The sequence below is a fragment of the Scyliorhinus torazame genome, chromosome 6, assembly GCF_047496885.1.
Source record: "Scyliorhinus torazame isolate Kashiwa2021f chromosome 6, sScyTor2.1, whole genome shotgun sequence".
NCBI classification, from domain to species: domain Eukaryota; kingdom Metazoa; phylum Chordata; class Chondrichthyes; order Carcharhiniformes; family Scyliorhinidae; genus Scyliorhinus; species Scyliorhinus torazame.
Genome location: NC_092712.1, coordinates 25,480,764 through 25,507,273, shown reverse-complemented (window position 1 = coordinate 25,507,273; position 26,510 = coordinate 25,480,764). Strand labels below are relative to the sequence as shown.

The following is a 26,510-nucleotide window of genomic DNA, read 5'->3' as shown; positions in this document are numbered from 1 at the left end:
CCAGCCAATCATTTTTCTTTTATTACTTTATCAGAGTTACAAAGCCTGAGCTCAGAGTGTGGACAGGAGCCAACCCCTAATCCAGCTCCTTGCCTGCTCCAAAAAACAATTCAAATTGAATCCAATCATGGTCCCCACAAGGGAGACATACCAGATCCAGGCATTACAGTTGGCCTCACGTTCATCTTAGCCAAAAGGCCGAGAAGCGCTAAGCTTGATCTTAGCCAAAAGGCCGAGAAGCGCTAAGCTTGATCTTAGCCAAAAGGCCGAGAAACGACCACCCAACTAATCATGTGCATATGTTCTGGTCCTGCCCGAAGTTGGGGAAGTTTTGGGGGTCGTTCTTCGTCGCCATGTCGGCGATCTGACAGGGGGACTTGGACCCCAATCCCCCGGTGGCCATATTCGGGGTATCGGGCTCTGTGGAGCTGCCGACGGGTGCGGGGGCAGATGCGTTAGCCTTTGCCTCATTGATCGCTCGCTGGCGGCTCCTATTGGGGTGGAGGTCAGCTTGTCCGCCCTCGGCCACCGTGTGGCTGGGGGATTTAATGGAGTTCCTGTGTTTGGAAAGGGTGAAATTCGCCTTGAGGGGGACGAGTGAGGGGTTCCACAAGAGACGGAGTCTGTTATATTACATTTTGAAGAGCTGGGTGGGGGAGGGTTGGACTGGGGGGGGGGGGGGCTTGTGGGACTGCTTTGGGGTCATTTCAGTTGGAAATGTTATATTGTGCGACCATTAAAATGTTAAAACTTGAATAAAAATATTTTTTTCAAAGTATATTTTTGGTGAAAAAATGTTGGCAGTGAAGATGGACCATTTCTCGACAAAGTACTCGTGCAACTTTGAAGCTTTAATAATGTTTGGATGCAAACTGTAAATGACATACGAAAGCATAATTCATAAAATTCCGCACAGTACAGTTCAAATGTCTAAGCTTCCAAATAACCCCCAGACTTTGTGACGCACTGTTTAATCTTGTTGAAAACATCCTGCAGTTGTAACTGAGTAAGCTCGTGAGCTACTCTTAGTAAGTTACAGCTTTAATCAGCTCCATTAGGGATGTGTGAGAAACGCTGATCTTGCCAGTGATGTTCCCATTCCAAGAACACTTTTTAAAAATCCTTAAACTTAAGAAATAAAACATTAATGGGATTGATGTGGAGAGGGTGTGGTGGAGGCCAATAGCAGACGTGCCTTGCGGAGCATTACTCAAACCATAAGTATAAGCTAATCGCTAGTAAATCCCCGCGAGTGACACGGAGTGATTGAGATGATAAGCATAGATGCATCTAAGAGGAATCTAGATAAGCGAAAGATGGCAGAAAGATATGCTGAGGTGGAAGGAGGTCCATGTGGAGATTAACCACCAGCATTGATCTGTTGGGCCGAATGGGTGTCTATGTAATAATCCACCTAGCAGAGTTTTATGGAGGAAATGTAGAAACAAGAAAATGCTGGAAACACAGGCTCGAGGAAGTCGGTTCTGAATGTATACAAGTGTTGGAGATTGTCGGCAACCTGGTAAAATGACACATAACCTGACTCATAGTCTAACTCAACCTGGAACCTGGTGTATACTGGTTCCTTGATGATGTCTATATGGAACCCGTTGTGACTGGCTGTGAGCGTGCCGTGGTTCAGGTGAATGCACCAGGCTTTGGCCGAGTTGGTCAGGTCGGAACGCTCGCCCTCCCTCGCAATGCTGCCGTACGCGATCCCGATCCCCCAGGCGATCCCTTCAGCCTGCACCACCCAAGAGTGGTAACCCGAGGTGAAACTCTGGCAGCAGAGGATCTGGCGGTGGGTCCGGAACCTCTCGGGATTGGACGGGTAAGGCTGCAAATCGTATCCGAACGACAGCGAGCGGGCGTCTTCAGAGACGGTCAAGAACCAGTATGCGGTTTTGGTGTCCAGGGTGAGGCGTGCCCATTCACCTGGAGGAGAGAGAGGTAGATGATTATCTTTCCATTAAAACAGTAAAAAAATATATACAAGGCCAAACGGTACAAACACTCATTTTGTGTTGGAGGACCAGGGTACCCTCCCCTCAGTACCAATGTACGGGGAGGGGGGGGTGGATACTCTGATTACTAAAACAGTTCACAACACATTTCTACAAACAAAAACAAATGGTACAGGCACTAAACTTTGCGCTAGAGAGACCAGATACCCTGGCCTCTGTACCAGCAGAAGGGAAAGGAAGGGGGGGGGGGGGAGTGAGAGGAAAGGAGGGTGGTGGGGAAGGAGGGAGTCGGAGTGTTGGCGAAGGGGGGGCCCAATAGGCCTACAGAGGCAGAAAAACAAAAGAACCTTCAATTATGATGTGCCAGATTCCGGGAGACCCCCAGAGGGGGTGAGGGGCGACACAGTGTCAGCACGAGTGAGACCCGCTACAGAGCGTCTCGTGCACCCTGCGCTCCCGACACTGGGCGGCTGACGGCCTTCGGACAGTCGCCCTCCGGGCCCGAATCCTCCACTACACTGAGTGCGGCGGGCGACACGGGCCCACCAACCGACCCAGGGCCTGCCTTGATCCCGCCACCGGGATCATCGACAGGCGGGATCCCCTCAGGCTCCTCCCGGAACCCCGAGCCAGCGGGAGGCGGTGGTGCAGATGCCTGCTCCACTCCCGCCGCCTGGTCACTGGAAGGCCCCGAAAATAACTCCAACAACTTCAGGGTAGGGGTCACAGTCTTTACCAGTGTTGGGCCTGCAACCCACCACCACCAACAACAACAACCTGTATTTATAGAGCAGCCTCGATGCAGTCAAACATCCCAAGATGCTTCACAGTTCAGGTGACCAGACAACTGATTAGATCTTTTTTATCGATTCAAGGAATGTGGGCATTGTTGGCTCGGCAACCATTTACTGCCCATCCCTAATTGCCTTCGAGAAAGTGGGGGTGAGCTGCCTTCTTGAACTACTGCAGTCCATGTGGTGTAGGTACTCCCACAGTGCTCTTAGGGAGGGAGTTCTGGGAAGTGTTGTAATTGAATTTGAAGCTTAGGTCCTGAATCTAAATAAAGGAAACTACGAAGGTATGTGGTGCGAGTTGGCTATGATGGATTGGGGGATGTTAATTAAAAGGGTGATATGACCATAGTGGGCCGGATCTCGAATAACGACGAGTCAGAATACACGAGGGAGATAGAGAACCTAGTGGAGTGGTGTAGCGGCAACAATCTCTCCCTCAATGCCAGCAAAACTAAAGAGCTGGTAATTGACTTCAGGAAGCAAAGTACTGTACACACCCCTGTCAGCATCAACGGGGCCGAGGTGGAGATGGTTAGCAGTTTCAAATTCCTAGGGGTGCACATCTCCAAAAATCTGTCCTGGTCCACCCACGTCGACGCTACAACCAAGAAAACACAACAGCGCCTATACTTCCTCAGGAAACTAACCCTTACCAACTTTTACAGATGCACCATAGAAAGCATCCTATCGGGCTGCATCACAGCCTGGTATGGCAACTGCTCGGCCCAGGACCGCAAGAAACTTCAGAGAGTCGTGAACACCGCCCAGTCCATCACACAAACCTGCCTCACATCCATTGACTCCATCTACACCTCCCGCTGCCTGGGGAACGCGGGCAGCATAATCAAAGATCCCTCCCACCCGGCTTACTCACTCTCCCAACTTCTTCCATCGGGCAGGAGATACAGAAGTCTGAGAACACGCACGAACAGATTCAAAAACAGCTTCTTCCCCACTGTCACCAGACTCCTAAATGACCCTCTTATGGACTGACTTCATTAACACTACACCCTGTATGCTTCATCCGATGCCAGTGCTTTGTAGTTACATTGTATATGTTGTGTTGCCCTATTATGTATTTTCTTTTATTCCCTTTTCTTCTCATGTACTTAATGATCTGTTGAGCTGCTCGCAGAAAAATACTTTTCACTGTACCTCGGTACACGTGACAATAAACAAATCCAATCCAATGATGGATAGGCAACGGTAATCATTCAAAGAGCGCGTTGGTGAACTGCAACAATTGTTAATTCCTGTTTGGCGCAAAAAAATAAAACAGGAAAGATGACCAAACCATGGCTTACAAGAGAAATTAGAGATAGCATTAAATCCGAGGGAGAGACGTACAAATTGTCCAGAACAGGAGTCCTGAGGATTGGGAACATCTACATCCCAGAATACCTAATCTGTATCCCAGAATATGGGCGGCACGGTGGCACAGTGGTTAGCACTGTTGCTTCACAGAGCCAGGGGTCTCCGGTTCGATTCCTGGCTTGGGTCACCGTCTGCACATTCTCCCCGTGTCTGCGTGGGTTTCCTCCGGGTGCTCCGGTTTCCTCCGGGTGCTCCGGTTTCCTCCTATAAGTCCCGAAAGATGAGCTTGTTGGGTGAATTGGACATTCTGAATTCTCCCTCTGTGTCCCCGAACAGGTGCCGGAATGTGGCGACTAGGGGCTTTTCACAGTAACTTCATTGCAGCGTTAGAGTAAGCCTACTTGTGACAATAAAGATTATTATTATTATTATTATTATTATTAATAAGGAAGTGGCCCTAGAAATAATGGATATGTTGGTGGTCATCTTCCAAGATTCTATAGACTCTATAACAGTTCCTGCAGATTGGAGGGTAGCTAATGTCACCCCAATATTTACAAAGAGAGATAGAGAGAAAAAACAGGGAATTATAGACCAGTCAGCCTGACGTCAATAGTGGGGAAAATGCTGGTGTCCATTGTGAAAGATTTAATAAGGAGGGGCTGTGGGCGGATGCCCTAAGTAGGGTAAACTCGTCGTCCTCGTGTACCAGGCTAAGCCTGATTCAGTTTAAGGTATTACACAGGGCGCATATGACTGGAGCGCGGCTCAGTAAATTTTTTGGGGTGGAGGATAGGTGTGCGAGGTGCTCGAGAAGCCCAGCGAATCATACCCATATGTTTTGGGCATGCCCGGCACTACGGGGGTTTTGGATGGGGGTGACAAAGGTGCTTTCAAAAGTAGTGGGGGTCCGGGTCGAACCAAGCTGGGGGTTGGCTATATTTGGGGTTGCACAAGAGCCGGGAGTGCAGGAGGCGAGAGAGGCCGATGTTTTGGCCTTTGCGTCCCTAGTAGCCCGGCGCAGGATATTGCTAATGTGGAAAGAAGCCAAGCCCCCGGGGGTGGAGACCTGGATAAATGACATGGCGGGGTTTATAAAGCTAGAGCGGATTAAGTTCGTCCTAAGGGGGTCGGCTCAAGGGTTCACCAGGCGGTGGCAACCGTTCGTCGAATACCTTGCGGATAGATAGATGGAAGGGGAAAAAGAAGGCAGCAGCAGCAGCCCAGGATTTGGGGGGGGGGGGGAAAGGGGTGGGGGGGGGGGTGGGCGGGGGGGGGTGTAACTTGTGACAAGGCAGTTGCCAATTAGGGCTAGTTTTCATTTTTGTTATTTAATATTTATTCATTTTTTGTTTTTTGTTTATATAAAATAGGTCATTGTTATTTGTGTTGTTATAATATTGTGTAAAGGATGCACAATGTACTGTGTTGGTTGACCAAAAATTTTCAATAAAATATTTATTTTAAAAAAAAGTGAAAGATTTAATAGCAGAGCACTTGGCAGGATTGGACAGAGTCAACACAGATTTACGAAAGGGAAATCATGCTTGACAAATCTACTGGAATTCTTCGAAGATGTAACTAGTAGAATTGATGAGGGGGATAAAAGCAAATTACTGCGGATGCTGGACTCTGAAACCAAAAAGAAAATGCAGGAAAATCTCAGCAGGTCTGGCAACATCTGGGCAGCACGGTAGCACAACTGATTAGCACTGTGGCTTCACAGCGCCAGGGTCCCAGGTTCAATTCCCCGCTGGATCACTGTCTGTGCGGAGTCTGCACGTTCTCCCCGTTTCTGCGCGGGTTTCCTCCGGTTTCCTCCCACAAGTCCCGAAAGACATACAGGTTAGGTGGATTGGCCGTGTTAAATTGCCCTTAGTGACCAAAAAAGGTTAGGAGGGGTTATTGGGTTAGGGTGGAAGTGAGGGCTTAAGTGGGTCGGTGCATACTCGATGGGCCGAATGGCCTGCACTGTATGTTCTATGTTCATCTGTAGGGAGAGAAAAGAGTTAACGTTTCGAGTCCGATGACCCTTTGTCAAAGCTAAAGACAGAGACAGTGGAGGGGAGCCAGCGGATGTGGTTTATTTGGACTTTCAGAAGATTTTTGACAAAGTCCCACATAAGAGGTTAGCGTGTACGGAATTGAGGGCCGTGTATTGAGATGGATAGAAAACTGGTTGGCAGACAGGAAACTAAGATTTGGAATAAACGTGTCTTTTTCCAAATTGTGGGGTATCACAGGGATCAATGATACAACCCAGCTATTCACGATACAAATTAATGATTTAGATGAGGGAACTAAATGATTTATCTCCAAATTTGCCGATGACGCATTGCTGGGTGGGAGGGTGAGCTGTGAGGAGGATGCAGAGATACTTCAGAGATGCATGGCAATACAACATAATGTGGATAAATGGGAGGTTTTCTGCTTTGGTAGCAAAAACAGGAAGGCAGATTATTATCTGAATGGCTATAGATTGAGAGAGGGGAATGTACGAGACCTGTCTGTCCTTGTACACCTGTCGCTGAAGGTAAGAATGCAGGTACAGCAGGGGGGCAAAAAATTCAAGTGATATATTGACCTCCATTGCGAGAGGATTCGCGTACAGGAGCAGGGATGTTTTACTGCAATTATACAGGGGCTCGGTCAGGCCACACCTGGAGTATTGTATGCAGTTTTGGTCTCCTTATGTAAGGAAGGATGTTCTTGCTACGGAGGGAGAGCAATGAAGGTTTACCAGACTGATAGACATATGGACGATAAGGGAATAGTGTAGATGGGCTTTAGAGTGGTTTCACAGGTCGGCGCAACATCGAGGGCCGAAGGGCCTGTACTGCGCTGTAATGTTCTATGTTCTATGATTCCTGGGATGGTGGGGCTGACATATGAGGAGCGATTTAGTTGGTTAGGATTATATTCACGCTGGAGTTCAGAAGAATGAGGGGGGATCTCAGAGAAAGCTATAAAATTCTAACAGGACTGGACTGGGTGGATGCAGGAAGGATGTTCCCGATGGTGGGGGTGTCCAGAACCAGGAGTCACAGTCCGAGGATACGAGAGAGACCATTTCGGACAGAGGTGAGGAGAAATGTCTTCACCCTGAGAATGGGTGAATCTGTGGAGTCCGTTCCCACAGGAAGCAGTTGAGGCCAAAACATTGTGGGCGGGATTCTCCGTTTCTGAGACAGAGTGTTGACGCTGACGCAGAATCCGTGGACTTTTACGACAGAGAATCTGGCGCCGCACCTGGATCGATTCCGCTACCGCCGAGGGGCCGGCACCGGAGCCGCGTGGAACACAATCCGTTCCAATGAGGAACGGTGCGGGATTCGCCGGGTCCGTGATCGACACTCGGGAGGCTGACAAGCTGCAGCCGCACAGACACATTACACTCCCCACACACACTCATCCCGGCCAATAAGATGGCACTGGCTGTGCTGGAGCGCGCCCGTACAGCTGATGGGTCGGCTGGGGCCAGAGGGCACCTAGAGGGTGCCCTGGGGGGTCACCTATACGACCCGTGGCACTAAGTTCACAGTGGGCAGTTAGCCGTGTGCGCAGCCGCGTGGCTGCCTTATCGGCTGCGGCAATGGTGTTCCGTGCCCGTCCACCCCGACCCCACAACCCACCTCCTCACCACCCCCCACTACTCCCCCCGGCCCTGGCAGAAGCCCCCCCCCCCACGGCCAGCGGCACAACTGTCAGCAACTATGGCGAAGTTTGACCCTCTCCGTACCCCCTCTCCCTCCCTCAGCAGCCGCCACACCGGTTTCACGATTTTAAAAAGCACAAGAGGAGCCCACCAGGTTCCAGTACAATACCTGGAAGGAGATCACATTACCATTGGGCCACAGTGCTACACAGACAGCTTATACTATGGTGAATACATTCACCACAGCGCTTTACATCAAATGAAAGACTTTTGATGTGTACTCACTGTTGTAATGGAGGAAATGCAGCAGCTAATACATGCACAGCAAGATTCCACAATTGTGACCTGATACAATCAGTAAGACCATATGAGCAGGATCAGGCCACTCGGCCCATCGAGTCTGCTCCGCCATTCAATCATGGCTGATATTTTTCTCATCCCCAATCCCCTGCCTTCTCCCCATAACTCCTGATCCCCTTATTAATCAAGAACCTATCTATCTCTGTCTTAAAGACACTCAGTGATTTGGCCTCCACAGCCTCCTGCGGCAAAGAGTTCCACAGATTCACCACCCTCTGGCTGAAGAAATTCCTCCTCATCTCGGTTTTAAAGGATCGTCCCTTCAGTCTGAGGCTATGTCCTCTGGTTCTAGTTTTTTCCACTCAGTGGAAACATCCTCTCCACGTCCACTCTATCCAGGACTCTCTCAGTATCCTGTAAGTTTCAATAAGATCCCCCATTCTAAACTCCAACGAGTACAGACCCAGAGTCCTCAACCGTTCCTCATACGACAAGCTCTTCATTCCAGGGATCATTCTTGTGAACCTCCTCTGGACCCTTTCCAAGGCCAGCATATCCTTCCTTAGATATAGGGCCCAAAACAGCTCACAATACTCCAAATGGGGTCTGACCAGAGCCTTATACAGCCTCAGAAGTACATCCCCGGTCTTGTATTCTAGCCCTCGCGACATGAATGCTAACATTGCATTTGCCTTCCTAACTTCTGACTGAGCCTGCACGTTAACCTTGAGAGTCTTGAACAAGGACTCCCAAGTCCCTTTGTGCTTCTGATTTCCTTAGCATTTCCCCATTTAGAAAATAGTCTATGCCTAGATTCCTCCTTCCAAAGTGCATAACCTCACACTTTTCCACATTGTATTCCATCTGCCACTTCATTGCCCACTCTCCTAGTTTGTCCAGGTCCTTCTGCAGCCCCCTTGCTTCCTCAATACTACCTGTCCCTCTACAGATCTTTGTATCATCTGTAAACTTAGCAACAGTGCCTTCAGTACCTTCTTCCAGATCATTAATGTATATTGTAAAAAGTTGTGGTCCCAGCACAGACCCCTGAGGCACACCACTAGTCACCGGCTGCCATCCTGAAAAAGACCCCTTTATCCCCACTCTCTGTCTTCTGCCAGTCAGCCAATCCTCGATCCATGCCAGGATCTTACCCTTAACACCAGGAGCTCTTAACTTATTTAACAGTCTCCTGTGCGACACCTTGTCAAAGGCCTTCTGGAAATCTAAATAAATCACATCCACTGGTTCTCCTTTGTCTAACTTCCTTGTTACCTTCTCAAAGAACTCTAACAGATTTGTCAGACACGACCTCCCCTTGACAAAGCCGTGCTGACTCAGTCCTATTTTACCATGCACTTCCAAGTACTCCGCAATCTCATCTTTAATAACGGACTCTAAAATCTTACCAGTGACCGAAATCAGGCTAACCGATCTAGAATTTCCTGTATTCTGCCTCCCTCCCTTCTTAAACAGCGGTGGACTCCAGGCCCACGGCAATGTGGTTGACCCCTAACTAACCTCTGAAATAGTCTAGCGAACCACTCAGCCCAAGGGCAATTTGGGGTAGGCAACACCCACGCACGCCCCCTGAACGAATACGAAGAGCAGCAGCCTTCAAAAGGCAATTGTATAAATACCAGAAGGAAACATAGGGAAAGAGTGGGGAAGTGGGGCTAACTGACCAACCCATTGAAAAAGCCAATTTCAACATCTGGAGCTGAATAGCTTCTTTCCGCTGTTCTTTGATGCTCTGATCTATGATCTGTTTGTATCTCTGTCTGACTGCCTGCCTCCAATTGTGCTTTTAGTCTCTGCCAAAATATGCCTCCTTTCTTTCAGACAGTCACCCGTGGCCGGAATCGAACCTGGTACCCTGGGGCAGTGTTTAAGGACACAGTCCAGCTGTACACAAGGTTGGCTGTGGTGTATATTCACAGGACTTGAACCTTCTTACCGATCATGTTCAGTATAATCGAGTAGTATACCATAGATTTATCAATCAGCTCCTTGACTTGTTCAGATATAGAACGTACATTAAACATATCCTTGTGGACAACTGGTATTGCTTCCATCTGAAGCTCATTTGCCCTGGAATGAAAAACAAAAAAATAATTTTTAAAAATAATAAAATAAAGACCACTCTCATTTGCACCTTTTTGAAGGTGATTCACAGAATGTGGTCAGGCTGAATTTGACACTGAGTTACCTTGGGAGTTTAAGGATCACAGAATGCTAATGACCCGTAGGGACTTTTGAAAGGGGTGAATTACATTGCTCTTTCCCCAGAGCAGATTATTGCCGAGTAAGTGCCGCTTGATGGCACTGTTGATGACTCCTTCCATCACTTTGCTGATGATGGAGAGTAGACTGATGAGGCGGTAATTGGCTGGGTTGGATTTGTCCGGTTTCCTGTGTACAGGACACACCTGGACAATTTCCCACATTGCCGGGTCGATGCCAGTGTTGTAGCTGTACTGGAACGGCTTGGCTAGGGGTGTGGCAAGTTCTGGAGCACAAGTCTTCAGTACTATTGCCGGAATATTGTCATATATAGCCTTTGCAGTATCCAGTGCCTTCAGCCATTTCTTGATGTCACGTGGAGTGTGTGGTGATGTGCATCAATGTAAATGCATGTAGGCTAGCTAGACACTAGAGGGAGCACAAGAGATATCACACACACACACTCAACCAATAGATCAGTTAGATAGGACACAACCAATGAACATTCACGATACACACAGAGGTGACACCACCACAGGAGGGCATTACACCAACCCATATATAAAGGACACCACACACATGATCTGCCTCTTTCCAGTGGAGACAGTCAGTGAGTAGAGACACAGGGTTGATTCAATATCACTCCCACCACGTGGATTGCGGCAACTGGTTAGTCAGTCTGGGTAGCTATAGTAGGATTAGCAGTAGTGTCGAACCCGAGTAATAGAAGTGTAAATAGTTTAATAAACGTGTTGAAGTTATCTCCACGTCTGAACCTTCCTTTGTCAAGTGCACCACAAGGAAGCCGCTTCTGTTACACCTACAACATAACAAATCAGAGTGAATCGTATTGGCTGAAAACTGATCTCTGTGATGCTGGGGACCTCCGGAGGAGACCGAGATGGATCATCCACTCGGCACTTCTGGCTGAAGATTGTTGTGAATGCCTCAGCCTTGTCTTTTGCACAGATGTGCTGGGCTCCTCCATCATTGAGGATGGGGATATTCGAGGAGCCTCCTCCTCCAGTGAGTTGTTTAATTGTCCACCAACATTCACAGCTGGATGTGGCAAGACTGCAGAATCTGATGTATTTGCTGTGGAATCGCAGAGCTCTGTCTATTACTTGCTGCTTATGCTGTTTGGCACATGTAGGCCGTGACCCGGCGGGGCGGGGGGTCCCGGCGGGATGGAGTGGCGTGAACCACTCCGGCGTCGGGCCGCCCCAAAGGTGCGGATTTCTCCGCACCTTTAGGGGCCAAGCACTCACCGTGAGGGGCTAGGTCCTTGCCGGAGTTTTTTCCGCTCCACCGGCTGGCGTGGAAGGCCTTTGGCGCCACGCCAGCTGGGGCCGAAAGGACTTCGGCGGGTGGTGGAAGTCCGCGCATGCGTGAGAGGGTCAGCGGCCGCTGACGTCACCCCGCGCATGCGCAGGGGGGGTGTCTCTTACGCGTCGGCCATCGCGGAGGCTGTGGCCGAGACGGAGGGAAAAGAGTGCCCCCCGTGGCACAGGCCCGCCCGCAGATCGGTGGGCCCCGATCGCGGGCCAGGCCACCCTGAGGGCACCCCCCGGGGCCAGATAGCGCCCCCCCCCCCAGGACCCCGGAGCCCGCCTGCGCCGCCTCGTCCCGCCGGTAAGAGTGGTGGTTTGATTCTCGCCAGCGGGACAGGCATGAAAATAATACAATATTTTATTATATTATTATTATTTTTTAATAAAAATTTAATTTAGTTGTTAGCCAGATCTTGGTAGAAAGTTAGAGGAATGGCAGGGAAGGGAGTGCAATGTTCCTCCTGCAGGATGTTTGAGGTGAGGGATGCAGTTAGTGTCCCTGCTGATTTTACCTGCAGGAAGTGCTGCCATCTCCAGCTCCTCCAAGACCAAGTTAGGGAACTGGCGCTGGAGTTGGAAGAACTTCGGATCATTCGGGAGGCAGAGGGGGTCATAGATAGCAGCTTCAGGGAATTAGTTACACCAAAGATTGGAGATAGGTGGGTAACTGTAAGAAGGACTGGGAAAAAGCAGTCAGTGCAGGGATCCCCTGCGGTCGTTCCCCTGAGAAACAAGTATACCGCTTTGGATACTTGTGGGGGGGACGACTTACCAGGGGTAAGCCATGGGGTACGGGCCTCTGGCACGGAGTCTGTCCCTGTTGCTCAGAAGGGAAGGGGGGAGAGGAGCAGAGCATTAGTAATTGGGGACTCTATAGTCAGGGGCACAGATAGGAGATTTTGTGGGAGCGTGAGAGACTCACGTTTGGTATGTTGCCTCCCAGGTGCAAGGGTACGTGATGTCTCGGATCGTGTTTTCCGGGTCCTTAGGGGGAGGGGGAGCAGCCCCAAGTCGTGGTCCACATTGGCACTAACGACATAGGTAGGAAAGGGGACAAGGATGTCAGGCAGGCTTTCAGGGAGCTAGGATGGAAGCTCAGAACTAGAACAAACAGAGTTGTTATCTCTGGGTTGTTGCCCGTGCCACGTGATAGTGAGATGAGGAATAGGGAGAGAGAGCATTTAAACACGTGGCTACAGGGATGGTGCAGGCGGGAGGGATTCAGATTTTTGGATAACTGGGGCTCTTTCTGGGGAAGGTGGGACCTCTACAGACAGGATGGTCTACATCTGAACCTGAGGGGCACAAATATCCTGGGGGGGAGATTAGTTAGTGCTCTTTGGGGGGGTTTAAACTAATGCAGCAGGGGCATGGGAACCTGGATTGTAGTTTTAGGGTAAGGGAGAATGAGAGTATAGAGGTCAGGAGCACAGATTTGACGTCGCAGGAGGGGGCCAGTGTTCAGGTAGGTGGTTTGAAGTGTGTCTACTTCAATGCCAGGAGTATACGAAATAAGGTAGGGGAACTGGCAGCATGGGTTGGTACCTGGGACTTCGATGTTGTGGCCATTTCGGAGACATGGATAGAGCAGGGACAGGAATGGATGTTGCAGGTTCCGGGGTTTAGGTGTTTTAGTAAGCACAGAGAAGGAGGCAAAAGAGGGGGAGGTGTGGCGCTGCTAGTCAAGAGCAGTATTACGGTGGCGGAGAGGATGCTAGATGGGGACTCTTCTTCCGAGGTAGTATGGGCTGAAGTTAGAAACAGGAAAGGAGAGGTCACCCTGTTGGGAGTTTTTTATAGGCCTCCTAATAGTTCTAGGGATGTAGAGGAAAGGATGGCGAAGATGATTCTGGATATGAGCGAAAGTAACAGGGTAGTTATTATGGGGGACTTTAACTTTCCAAATATTGACTGGAAAAGATATAGTTCGAGTACAATAGATGGGTCGTTTTTTGTACAGTGTGTGCAGGAGGGTTTCCTGAAACAATATGTTGACAGGCCAACAAGAGGCGAGGCCACGTTGGATTTGGTTTTGGGTAATGAACCAGGCCAGGTGTTGGATTTGGAGGTAGGAGAGCACTTTGGGGACAGTGACCACAATTCGGTGACGTTTACGTTAATGATGGAAAGGGATAAGTATACACCGCAGGGCAAGAGTTATAGCTGGGGGAAGGGCAATTATGATGCCATTAGGCGTGACTTGGGGGGGATAAGGTGGAGAAGTAGGCTGCAAGTGTTGGGCACACTGGATAAGTGGGGCTTGTTCAAGGATCAGCTACTGCGTGTTCTTGATAAGTATGTACCGGTCAGACAGGGAGGAAGGCGTCGAGCGAGGGAACCGTGGTTTACCAAGGAAGTGGAATCTCTTGTTAAGAGGAAGAAGGAGGCCTATGTGAAGATGAAGTGTGAAGTTTCGTTTGGGGCGATGGATAGTTACAAGGTAGCGAGGAAGGATCTAAAGAGAGAGCTAAGACGAGCAAGGAGGGGACATGAGAAGTATTTGGCAGGAAGGATCAAGGAAAAGCCAAAAGCTTTCTGTAGGTATGTCAGGAATAAGCGAATGACTAGGGAAAGAGTAGGACCAGTCAAGGACAGGGATGGGAAATTGTGTGTGGAGTCTGAAGAGATAGGCGAGATACTAAATGAATATTTTTCGTCAGTATTCACTCAGGAAAAAGATAATGTTGTGGAGGAGAATGCTGAGCCCCAGGCTAATAGAATAGATGGCATTGAGGTACGTAGGGAAGAGGTGTTGGCAATTCTGGACAGGCTGAAAATAGATAAGTCCCCGGGACCTGATGGGATTTATCCTAGGATTCTCTGGGAGGCCAGGGAAGAGATTGCTGGACCTTTGGCTTTGATTTTTATGTCATCATTGGCTACAGGAATAGTGCCAGAGGACTGGAGGACAGCAAATGTGGTCCCTTTGTTCAAAAAGGGGAGCAGAGACAACCCCGGCAACTATAGACCGGTGAGCCTCACGTCTGTAGTGGGTAAAGTCTTGGAGGGGATTATAAGAGACAAGATTTATAATCATCTAGATAGGAATAATATGATCAGGGATAGTCAGCATGGCTTTGTGAAGGGTAGGTCATGCCTCACAAACCTTATTGAGTTCTTTGAGAAGGTGACTGAACAGGTAGACGAGGGTAGAGCAGTTGATGTGGTGTATATGGATTTCAGCAAAGCGTTTGATAAGGTTCCCCACAGTAGGCTATTGCAAAAAATACGGAGGCTGGAGATTGAGGGTGATTTAGAGATGTGGATCAGAAATTGGCTAGCTGAAAGAAGACAGAGGGTGGTGGTTGATGGGAAATGTTCAGAATGGAGTACACACAAGGATCTGTTCTGGGGCCGTTGCTGTTTGTCATTTTTATCAATGACCTAGAGGAAGGCGCAGAAGGGTGGGTGAGTAAATTTACAGACGATACTAAAGTCGGTGGTGTTGTCGATAGTGTGGAAGGATGTAGCAGGTTACAGAGGGATATAGATAAGATGCAGAGCTGGGCTGAGAGGTGGCAAATGGAGTTTAATGTAGAGAAGTGTGAGGTGATTCACTTTGGAAGGAATAACAGGAATGCGGAATATTTGGCTAATGGTAAAGTTCTTGAAAGTGTGGATGAGCAGAGGGATCTAGGTGTCCATGTACATAGGTCCCTGAAAGTTGCCACCCAGGTTGATAGGATTGTGAAGAAGGCCTATGGAGTGTTGGCCTTTATTGGTAGAGGGATTGAGTTCCGGAGTCGGGAGGTCATGTTGCAGCTGTACAGAACTCTGGTACGGCCGCATTTGGAGTATTGCGTACAGTTCTGGTCACCGCATTACAGGAAGGACGTGGAGGCTTTGGAGCGGGTGCAGAGGAGATTTACCAGGATGTTGCCTGGTATGGATGGAAAATCTTATGAGGAAAGGCTGATGGACTTGAGGTTGTTTTCGTTGGAGAGAAGAAGGTTAAGAGGAGACTTAATAGAGGCATACAAAATGATCAGGGGGTTGGATAGGGTGGACAGTGAGAGCCTTCTCCCGCGGATGGAAATGGCTGGCACGAGGGGACATAGCCTTAAACTGAGGGGTAATAGATATAGGACAGAGGTCAGAGGTAGGTTCTTTACGCAAAGAGTAGTGAGGCCGTGGAATGCCCTACCTGCAACAGTAGTGAACTCGCCAACATTGAGGGCATTTAAAAGTTTATTGGATAAACATATGGATGATAATGGCATAGTGTAGGTTAGATGGCTTTTGTTTCGGTGCAACATCGTGGGCCGAAGGGCCTGTACTGCGCTGTATTGTTCTATGTTCTATGTTCTATGACAGCAGCAGGACTTCGGCCCATCGCGGCCGGAGGATCGCTGGGGGGGGGGGGCCCGCCAACCGGCGCAGCGCGATTCCCGCCCCGGCGAATATCCGGTGCCGGAGAATTCGGCAACCGGCGGGGGCGGGATTCACGCCAGCTCCTGGCGATTCTCCGACCCGGCGGGGGGTTCTACAATCCCGCCCGTAGTCCTGTGTTGTAGCTTCACCAGGTTGACACATTTTTAGGTATGCCTGGTGTTGCTCCTGGCGTGCCCTCCTGCACTCTTCATTGAACCAGGGTTGATCTCCTGGCTTGGTGGTAATGGTAGAGTGCAGGGATTGAAATGAAATGAAAATGAAATGAAAATCGCTTATTGTCACCAGTAGGCTTCAAATGAAGTTACTGTGAAAAGCCCCTAGTCGCCACATTCCGGCGCCTGTTCGGGGAGGCTGGTACGGGAATTAGGGAGGCTGGTACGGGAATCGAACCGTGCTGCTGGCCTGCCTCGGTCTGCTTTCAAAGCCAGCGATTTAGCCCTGTGCTAAACAGCCCCTGATTGCTAACCTGAATAACCAATTCTGATAACCAAGAATGCAGGTTCCTGAGCTGCAGCAATTATTTGCAGGACGACAGAATGAAACTTACTTGGAAAGGAGTTGTCTAGATTTCTGTGGGGACAAAAAGAGAGAGAGAGGCAAGTTAGACAATTGAGTTGATATCGTGAAATAAAACAAAGTTAGACTGTTATTAGAGTGTATGTATCATGGTTTATCATGGGCTGGTTTAGCTCAGTGGACTAGACAGCTGGTTTGTGATGCAGAACAAGGCCAACAGCGCGGGTTCAATTCCCGTACCAGCTTACCTGAACAGGTGCCGGAATATGGCGACTAGGGGTTTTTCACAGTAACTTCATACTTGTGACAATAAAAGGTTATTATTATCCGTGTGAGTCGGGAGGCCCAATCATCAAAGTTTCTTCTTAATCAGTCACAGGATGTGGACATCACTGGCAACCCCAGCATTTGTTGTCCATTCCTAATTGCCCTTGGAGTGAGTTGCTGGACTATCACAAGGGACAGTTAAGAATCAACCGCATTGCTGTGGGTCTGGGGTCACATGTAGGCCAGACCAGATAAGGATGACAGATCTCCTTCTCTGAAGGACATTAGTGAACCAGATGGATAAACCGGAGGTGACACCAGTGTACCTGGGTCAGGTGTGAGGACCCATCATCACTCACAAGAGCAATACAGGCACTTAGTGGAGTCACCTACCAGCCTCAGCTTGTAACCATAGGGGTCACTGTCCGTGTGGAGTTTGCACATTCTCCCAGTGTCTGCGTGGGTCTCACCCCCACAAACCTAAAGAGGTGCAGGGTAGGTGAATTTGGCTATGCTAAACTGCCCCTTAATTGGAAAGAAAAAAGAATTGGGTAAAAACTTGTAACCATAGCAACACTGCCTGTTAATATAAAAAAAGGTTTGACCATAAAAAGTCATGACCATAGAACACTAATGCAGGAAATGTGTGCACACCCTTGATGTTGAATATACCAATGGTTTGTACATATGGACCAACACCATGGACAATATTCAGGTAAAAGCAGATTAACAGATATAATTCAGGCTCCATGTTAGATACATTGTGTTCTTAATTTTTAAATGAATTTTTGCATTTTCTTTAGAGTTAAATACGGAAAATTAACAGCAATTTGGAAAACAGAATTGGTTAGAATGGAGGAATCTCTCTGCTGTACGCACCGAGGAACCAGGAAATGCACAAACTGCGCAGCAACAGCACCACCAGGGGTAGGTGGCTGTAATTACAATGTGACATGTTTACATAGTCTGTTTCCATTATAAATATGGACAGAGGAATTTATGATGGGACCAAATGGTGACACAAAAGCGTGACAGCAAGGTTTTTGTATTTCGAAAGAGAGCACAGCTCCAGGATTTTCAATTTGCGACATGCCGACCACCCACAGAGTTATATTTGGGAAGACAAGACCAGGTATAATCTTCAGGTGAGGGTTACAGGCCAGCGTGTGCAAATCAGATCACATTTTGCAATAATTTGTGTCCTTACTGCGTATAATTCCATTATAAACTCCCACATCCACAATTCAGCTCAATTTGTCCTGCTGTAATTGCTTCATCCAACCAGTGATGGCAGTACAGGGCTACCACTGGGACAAGTTTGCAGAGACAGGATTCCATTCTGAATATGGACCTGGCGATTAATAATGTTAAAAAAAAAGTCGACCTGAAGTATCTAAACGTATTGTTGTCTGATATACCTCAAGAAATTCTAGACGATCGCATTTTGTCAGATCCTGTGCTGCATCGTCTATCTGTCTGATCAAGTCCATCTTGTCGTTTAATGTTTTTGAACAGGAGCTACTCTTGGATGTCAACCGGTTTGCTTCCTCATCAATCATTCTCAGCACATTTTCTTCATCTTCCTCCAGGCTGCTCCTCCAGGCCATAAACTTCTTCGATAGGTTTCCTTGCAGTCGACCGACCTGCATCTGAAAGATCAACTCATGGTCAGATAGAGACTCTATTACCTGGTGGTCAGGGAAGAGAGTCGGGGGGGGGGGGGGGGGGGGGGAGGGGGGCGGGCGGAGGGGGGGAGGGGGATGCAGTCCAGAACACGGGGGGGGTGGTCAGCATACCCTTAAAATTAGAGGTAGGTTGTTCGGGGGTGACATCAGATTTCCAACATCTGCAGTATCGTGCGAGGAGGGCAATTAGAAAGTTGGTCTTTATTGCAAGGGGCTGGGGTAAATAAGCAGGCACGTTTTTCAGATTAGTCAGCTCTTCTTCCAATTTAATAAAATACACCAAGGCAAAAGCATTCAATAAACACCAGTGTCGCATCTTTGATAAAAAGATTCGGAATGGGAATCACAAAGGCAAAGGAGGTGCCCTGTGGCAGTGACAAAACATAAAGATAGTCATTCAAGCTACAAGACCATTTGTTTCCAAGACAGTTGTGTCAACAATCTTTCTCCCCAAGGACAATCCCACAGTGGAACAAGGTTGAAGGAAATAATCACAGGCTCATCATTGGAACTCCTCAAGACCCATCTTTTGCTTATTTCTGCTGAGGTGCTTTCATTATCAGGACAGCCACTTCAGCAGATTACCACTGTAATCTCTACCACCGGGTGGCTCTGCATTCAGCTGCTTGGACCCAAGTTATGGAATATCCTCCCTAAACCTCTCAGCTTCGTGATCTCACTTTCTTCCATTAAGACACTCCTTAACACCCACCTATTTGTCCGAGCTGTTGGTGTGGCCATCTAAAATGGCCGCCCGCAAAGGGTGATGGGAATTTTGGCCAAGGCCGAGCACTGCAAATATGCAAAAGCTGCAATCTCTGATTTATGCAGAAACCAACAGGAGAAAGGCCATTAAGAGGTCTTCCAGGGACAAACTAGCACGGTTTAGCTAGTGCTACCCATTTAGATGTTGGCAACCATCAGCAATTGTTGTAAAACCCGGCTGGTTCACCAATGTCCTTCAGGGAAGGAAATCTGCCGTCCTTACCTGGTCTGGCCTACATGTGACTCCAGACACACAGCAATGTGGTTGACTCTTAATTCCCCTCTGCAATGGCCGAGCAAAACACTCAGTTCAAAGGCAATTAGGGACGGGCAACAAATGCTGGCCCAGCGATGGCCTCATCCTATGAAATAATAATTTAAGGTATCCTACTGCTATATCCTAACCAGCTCCACAACAACAACTTATATTTATCTAGCACCTTTAATGGCATGTAACATCCCCAGGCCCATCGCAGGAGATCATAAAGCACAGTATGACACCCAGCCCCATGAGGAGATATTAGGCCAGACTTTGTCAAAGCTTTTGGGGAGGGTCTTAAATCAGGATGGAGAAATGTAGAGAGAGTGTTCCAGAACTTGGGGCCAGCCAACTGAAGGCAAGGCCACCAACGCTGGAGCGATTAAAATCAGGCCTGCACAATCGGCCAGAATTGGAGGAGCACAGATATCTCCGAGGGTTGTTGGGCTGGAGGACATTACAGTGATACCAAGATCCTGGTCTTCAACTCCCTCCAATGGCCTCAACACTTGCTGTCGCTGTAATCTCTACCACCGGGTGGCTCTGCATTCAGCTGCTTGGACCCAAGTTATGGAATATCCTCCCTAAACCTCTCAGCTTCGTGATCTCACTTTCTTCCATTAAGACACTCCTTAACACCCACCTATTTGTCCGAGCTGTTGGTGTGGCCATCTAAAATGGCCGCCCGCAAAGAGTGATGGGAATTTTGGCCAAGCCTGAGCGCAGACAGGCTACAGCCTGCAAATATCCAAAAGCTGCAGCTCAGACTTATGCAGAAACCAACAGGAGAAAGGCCATTAAGGGGTCTTCCCGGGGCAATGGGCTCCAGGTAGAAACTGACAATAAATGGCAGACTCAGCAGCGCCTGCTTTCCTTATTAGGGAAGGCCTATGTGCCTCGGACACTAACGACCGGGACCCGCCCAGCCATCAAGGTGTCCGTCCCCAATTGGTCAAGATCGATCAGGGTGATCAAGACCCTATCGATTCATTGGACCATCACCTGGGACCGCCCAAAAGGGCGCGAAAGCTAGAAAGATAAAAGGTGCTGCATAGCCCACCACTCGCTCACTCGACTGCAGCCTTCCCGACGACAGCTTCAGCAGCCAACAACAACGGTGAACCCATCGCCAGCCAGGTGGAAGGCCATCCATGCCATCCACTGAGGGACCAGGCCAGAGGACACAGACGACCAGCTACAAGAACTCCAGCACTGCCATACTACCAGATCCCCGATAAGGCCTTATCTGCTCTGTACTTGCCAGTCACTTGGAAGTTAAGGTCGTTTTAAGTGGATTAGTTTATAGTCCAATGTGCATGAACGTTTGATTAAATATTTAACTTTGTGTATTAATAAACAATTATTGTACTAAACAACTTGTGGTGATCATTTGTCCACCGTATACAGGTTAAATACACACTGTAGTTTATAAAGGCACAACATTGGTCATCTGACCTAATATCTCCTCATATGGCCCAGTGTCAAACATGGTTTGATAATGCTCCTACAAACACCTTGGGAGCTTGTTGTGTTAAAGGTGCTCTATAAATATAAGTTGTTGTTGTATTCCCCCGTTGCTTTTGCGGAGGTGAAGGTGCGTTGGGCCTCCTTCCTGAGCCGTTACAGGTGTGATAAAATGGTGGCATCAGCAGGCAGTTCAGAGTCAGTCACATTTATTGGCGACTGGAGTCAGGTCTAGGCGCAGGCCAGGTAAAGACGGCAAATTTCCTTCCTCAAAGGGTCTTTCCCGAATGGGTTGGGCTTTTAACGAGAATCTAACGGATCCGCCATCATTTTTACCGCTACCCTCTTTTTTTTTTATTCCCAGACCTCGAGCAAAAACTGAGATCAAATGCTCAAACTGCCATCGTGGGATCGGAACTCCCGATCTCGAGGTGATGGCCGGGATTCACCGTTCTGGAGGCTAATTGCTCCCGGTCAGTGGAGATTCGGGACTGTTCTCCACTCGTGTTGGGAGCAGCGCCCGGCTGTGAGTCTCACTCCTTAAACATGCAAAAATATGATCCGGGGAGAGCTTGCCGGATTCCATTGGAATCTTGGTATTGGGTCCCCATTTTGTGCAGGCCGCCCAGTCCCAAGGTGTAGCGGTGGTCTCCGCCCCCCCCCCCCCCCCCACGCACACTGACAAGGAGGGACATCCTACCCCCACGACCGCCCCGCTCCCCCACCAAGCACACGAGGGTGATCCGAAACCCCTACTCCCCCCATCATTGGGCAATGGAGAATCCGCCTCTATTAGGCCAGTCACACAACCACTTTTGTCACTGAACCCACCCCGCAGAGAGAGAGAGAGAGAGAAAGGGAGAAAGAAAGAAAATGTCCCTCCAAGAGAAACGCGGAACCAGCGAGAGCGTCTTCAACCTTTAGTTCCTCTTCTGATTTTTGAAGATCTTGGTATTTGAAGTGGTAACCCTGTTGAGTTTGGAGAAGACTCTTGACACTGTTTAACACTTTGTCCTGTAAAAACAGTAAATAACACTTCAGTGTGAATTCAAATGTGGGACTTGATTCATCAGTCAGTGCCGAATCTACAAGGTGTGAGTTGGTAGATGGCCCCACAGTAACCCTGCCCTCCAGGATCGGCCTGGAGACCCCAAGATATCCCAGTGAAAATCCTTAAGGGCAACAGCTGAGATTTTGCAAGAATATTGGAGCATGAGATGGCTGAAAGGACCTTCGAGCCTGTTCCACCATTCAATAAGATCATCATAGATTATCATAGAATTTACAGTGCAGAAGGAGGCCATTCGGCCCATCGAGTCTGCACCGGCTCTTGGAAAGAGCACCCTACCCATGGCTGATTGGTTGTGGCCTCAGCTCCACTCTGCTGACTGTCCCCCAATAGTCATTGACTCCGTTGTCTATCCAAAATCTGTCTATCTCTGCCTTGAATAGATTCTTTTTTTTTTTTAATTTTAGAGTACCCAATTCATATTTTCCAATTAAGGAGCAATTTAGCGCGGCCAATCCACCTAGCCTGCACATCTTTGGGTTGTGGGGGCGAAACTCACGCAGACACGGGGAGAATGTGCAAACTCCACACGGCCAGTGACCCAGAGCCGGGATTGAACCTGGGACCTCAGCGCCGTGAGGCAGCAGTGCTAACCCACTGCGCCAGTGAATAGATTCAATGACCCAGCCTTTACTGCTCTCTGAGGAAGAGAATACTATACATTAGTGATTCTTTGGGAGAAATCATTCTCATCTCAGCCGCAAAAGGAGACCTCTTATTTTTAAACTATATCCCCTCATTTTATGCTCCCCATATAAGGAAACATCCTTTCAGTATCCACTCTATCAAGTCCCCTTTGAATCTTATTCAGGAGGATCACCTCTATTCTTGAATCTCCAATGGTTAGGGGCCCAGCCTGTTGAACATTTCTTCATAGGACGACCCCTGTGGGGGTTTTGTTTTTCCATTTTCGTTGATCGCCTTCTGCTCACGGAGATGGGAGGCAGTCTGATTGACAGTCAAGATTCAGCTAATCGAGAGGCAAAGCGGTTTTTCACTCCCCAATTGGCCATGGCAAGGCAGACTAACAGGCCAGGTGGCCAACAGCAGGTACATGGGAATGGGGTAACTCAGGGCAGGGAGTCACGTGACCAAGCCTCCTGGAATATTCCCACCCGGAAGATTGGGAATTAGCAACTGACAAAAACTCAGGAGGTTCAGGACTTAAGAGGGTCACCCAACCCTATTGTGCCAGTTCACCAATGGACTCGGGTTTTTCTCAAGCTTATACCTCTTGCGTATTCCTGTTTTTAATCATTCCGCCATTGGCTGCCATGCCTTCAGCTTCCTGGGGCCCAAACTTTGGAATTCCCTCCCAACACCTTCTGCCTTTCCATCTCTGGTACGACCGCATTTGGAGTATTGCGTACAGTTCTGGTCACCGCATTATAGGAAGGACGTGGAGGCTTTGGAGCGGGTGCAGAGGAGATTTACCAGGATGTTGCCTGGTATGGAGGGAAAATCTTATGAGGCTGATGGACTTGAGGTTGTTTTCGTTGGAGAGAAGAAGATTAAGAGGAGACTTAATAGAGGCATACAAAATGATCAGGGGGTTAGATAGGGTGGACAGTGAGAGCCTTCTCCCGCGGATGGAAATGGCTGGCACGAGGGGACATAGCTTTAAACTGAGGGGTAATAGATATAGGACAGAGGTCAGAGGTAGGTTCTTTACGCAAAGAGTAGTGAGGCCGTGGAATGCCCTACCTGCAACAGTAGTGAACTCGCCAACATTGAGGGCATTTAAAAGTTTATTGGATAAGCATATGGATGATAATGGCATAGTGTAGGTTAGATGGCTTTTGTTTCGGTGCAACATCGTGGGCCGAAGGGCCTGTTCTGCGCTGTATAGTTCTTTGTTCTATGTTCTATCTCTCTTTCTGCTTTAAGGTTAGTCCTTAAACCTTCAGTTTTACATGTTTAGTCTTATAAATTTCAATTTATATTACCTCTTATTCTTTTAAACCCTAGAATATATACCATCATTTGGCGTGTACATGTTGACCTGCTACAAGGCCATAAGACCATAAGATACAGGAACAGAATTAGGCCATTCAGCCCATCGAGTCTGCTCCGCCATTCAATCATGGATGATATGTTTCTCATCCCCATTCTCCTGCCTTCTCCCCGTAACACCTGGTCCCCTTATTGATCAAGAACCAACCTAACTCTGTCTTAAAGACACTCAGTGATTTGGCCTCCACAGCCTTCTGCGGCAAAGCGTTCCACAGATTCACCACCCTCTGGCTGAAGAAATTCCTCCTCATCTCGGTTTTAAAGGATTGTCCCTTTAATCTGAGATGGTGTCCTCTGCTTCTAACTTTTCCTACAAGTGGAAACATCCTTTCCACGTCCACTCTATCCAGGCCTCTCAGTATCCTGGAAGTTTCAATAGGATCCCCCCTCATCCTTCTAAACTCCGAGTACAGACCCAGAGTCCTCAACCGTTCCTCATACAACAAGCCCTTCATTCCAACAGTCATTCATGTGGTATCTAGGACAAGCCACTTTCTGGCCACAAATATCATATCTTTACACACACTCTGTGTATACATCGCCCATCATTTACAGCCACCTGTAAATTACATTCTATTTACTGGTACCTTATAACTGACACAAAGGATTAATAATGATAATCTTTATCGTCACAAGTGGGCTTACATTAATACTGCAATGAAGTTACTGTGAAAATCCTCTAGTCGCTACACTCCGACGCCTGTTCGGGTACACGGAGGGAGAATTCATTATGACCAATTCGACCCCCACATCTCTCCCCCCCCACCACTTCTTCCCTGCTGCCATCAGACTTTTGAATGGACCTTCCTCGTAATAAATTGATCTTTTCTCTATACCCTATGACTGTAACATTACATTCTGTAGTCTCTCCTTCCTTCCCTATGTACGGTATGCATTGTCTGTATAGCGTGCAAGAAACAATACTTTTCACTGTATCCTAATACGTGTGAAAATAATAAATCAAATCAACTCCCTCAAAATCCTTGACCTTGTCCCAGCCCAGCAATAGCATTTTAAATATTTCCTTAAATCCTTTGATTTTGTGCCATGCAATCATGGAATGATTGAGATAGGTGCAGACGGAGGCCACTCGGCCCGTTGTGCCTATCCTGGCTCTTTGCAAAGACATTCCAATTGTCCCTTGTTCCCTACAGATATTTCCTTTCCAAACTCCTATCCAATCTCTGGGGAAAGCACTATTGAATCTGCTTCACTGATCTTTCCGATCGTAGCTTTCTAGACCACAATAACCCAATGTATAAACTGCAGTCTCCAAATCCTGCCTCTGGCTGTTTTGCAAGACTATCTTCACTCTGGTTATAACCCTCCTGTGTGAAATTAGTTTCTCCTAATTCTCATTGTCAGGAATTTGAACACCCCCCTCCCCCCCCCAAACCCCCTCCTTCCCTGCTCAAGGAAGACCAATCCCAGTTTCTCTATAACGTCAAAGTCCCCCTCGTCCCCCTGCCACTCACCTTAATCTGAGCCGCTGCCTTCTCGAAGCTCATCAGTGAGTGAGATTTGTGGTTGCCTGTTGTTGTACAGGGGCCGCACACGCATTCTCCGTCATCTTCACAGTAAAACTCCAGGGCCTCGTTGTGTTCCTGGCACCGTTTCTCGGCGAGGTCGGGCGAGGGCTTCCCCAGGAGGGGGTCGCACACCTTGCCTTCCGTTGCGTCGTCTCCGCATGACGGAGGCCCAGCGGCGGGGCCCGGGAAGGCGGCAGCCTCCTCCAGCTTGTCCGGACTGGGGACACCGGGAGTGAGGACCTGGCTGGGATCGAGGGGGAACATGCTGCTGCACAGGGGGCAGTCCACTACACCCTGGCCTGCCCCCTTGCTCTGGATGTCCTCAATGCAGTTAGAACAAAGGTAATGCTTGCAGAGCAACTGCTCCGGGAGGGTAGCTGGGCAGAAACACAGAACACAGGTCGGTCCGTGCTTACTTAAAACTATGTTCTCCATCCTCGCCACGATGTTGAGAAAGAGCTTTTGACACGGCAGGGAGGTGAAGAGTGGAGAGGCGTTGAAGATTAGTTGTTACTGTTTCAAGGTTCACTCTGGCTGGAGATTAACCCTTCGTGTACCACAGCGGGAGATTAAGTGGGTTTGGAGTCACATAGATAGAATCACAGAATGGTCACAGCTAGGCCATTTAGACCCAGCATGGCTGAGCGAGCTCTCTTCAAGAATAATTCACCCATTCCAATCTCCGCCCTTTCCTTGGAGCCCCACAGCTATTCCCCCTTCGGATGATAATCCAATTCCCTTTGGAAAGCCTGGACTGAATCGGCCTCCCCCGCGCACTCAGGCAATGCATTCCAGGCCTGAACCATTCACTGCGGGCCTCACCTCATCCCCTGGTTCTTTTGCCAATCACTTTAAATCTGATTGTGTACTCTGGTTTCACCAATGGCAGTCATTTCTCATAGTCATAAGAGGTATACAGAACAGAAAGAGGCCCTTCGGCCCATAGTGTCTGTACTGGCCATCAAGCACC

At 48.6% G+C, this 26,510-nt stretch overlaps 1 protein-coding gene across 1 annotated transcript; it reads right to left on the bottom strand.

Moving 5' to 3' along the window:
- Positions 1–833: 833 nt before the first annotated feature.
- LOC140424724 (E3 ubiquitin-protein ligase TRIM7-like) lies at positions 834–26,017 on the bottom strand. The gene is made up of 6 exons (XM_072508050.1): positions 25,487–26,017; positions 21,848–21,943; positions 18,175–18,405; positions 16,521–16,543; positions 9,985–10,118; positions 834–1,935 (listed from the first exon to the last, which is right to left on the bottom strand). Exons 1-6 carry the CDS (start codon positions 25,973–25,975, stop codon positions 1,415–1,417), a joined length of 1,494 nt encoding a protein of 497 aa, XP_072364151.1. The 5' UTR covers positions 25,976–26,017; the 3' UTR covers positions 834–1,414.
- Positions 26,018–26,510: the final 493 nt, after the last annotated feature.

Coding starts and splice junctions, on each gene's coding strand:
- LOC140424724 (XM_072508050.1), bottom strand. CDS start 25,975: ATGGAGAACATAGTTTTAAGTAAGCACGGACCGACCTGTGTTCTGTGT. Junction 18,406..21,847: donor AATCAGAAGAGGAACTAAAG/GTTGAAGACGCT, acceptor TTGATCTTTCAG/ATGCAGGTCGGTCGACTGCA. Junction 1,936..9,984: donor GATTATACTGAACATGATCG/GTAAGAAGGTTC, acceptor TCTCTCCTCCAG/GTGAATGGGCACGCCTCACC.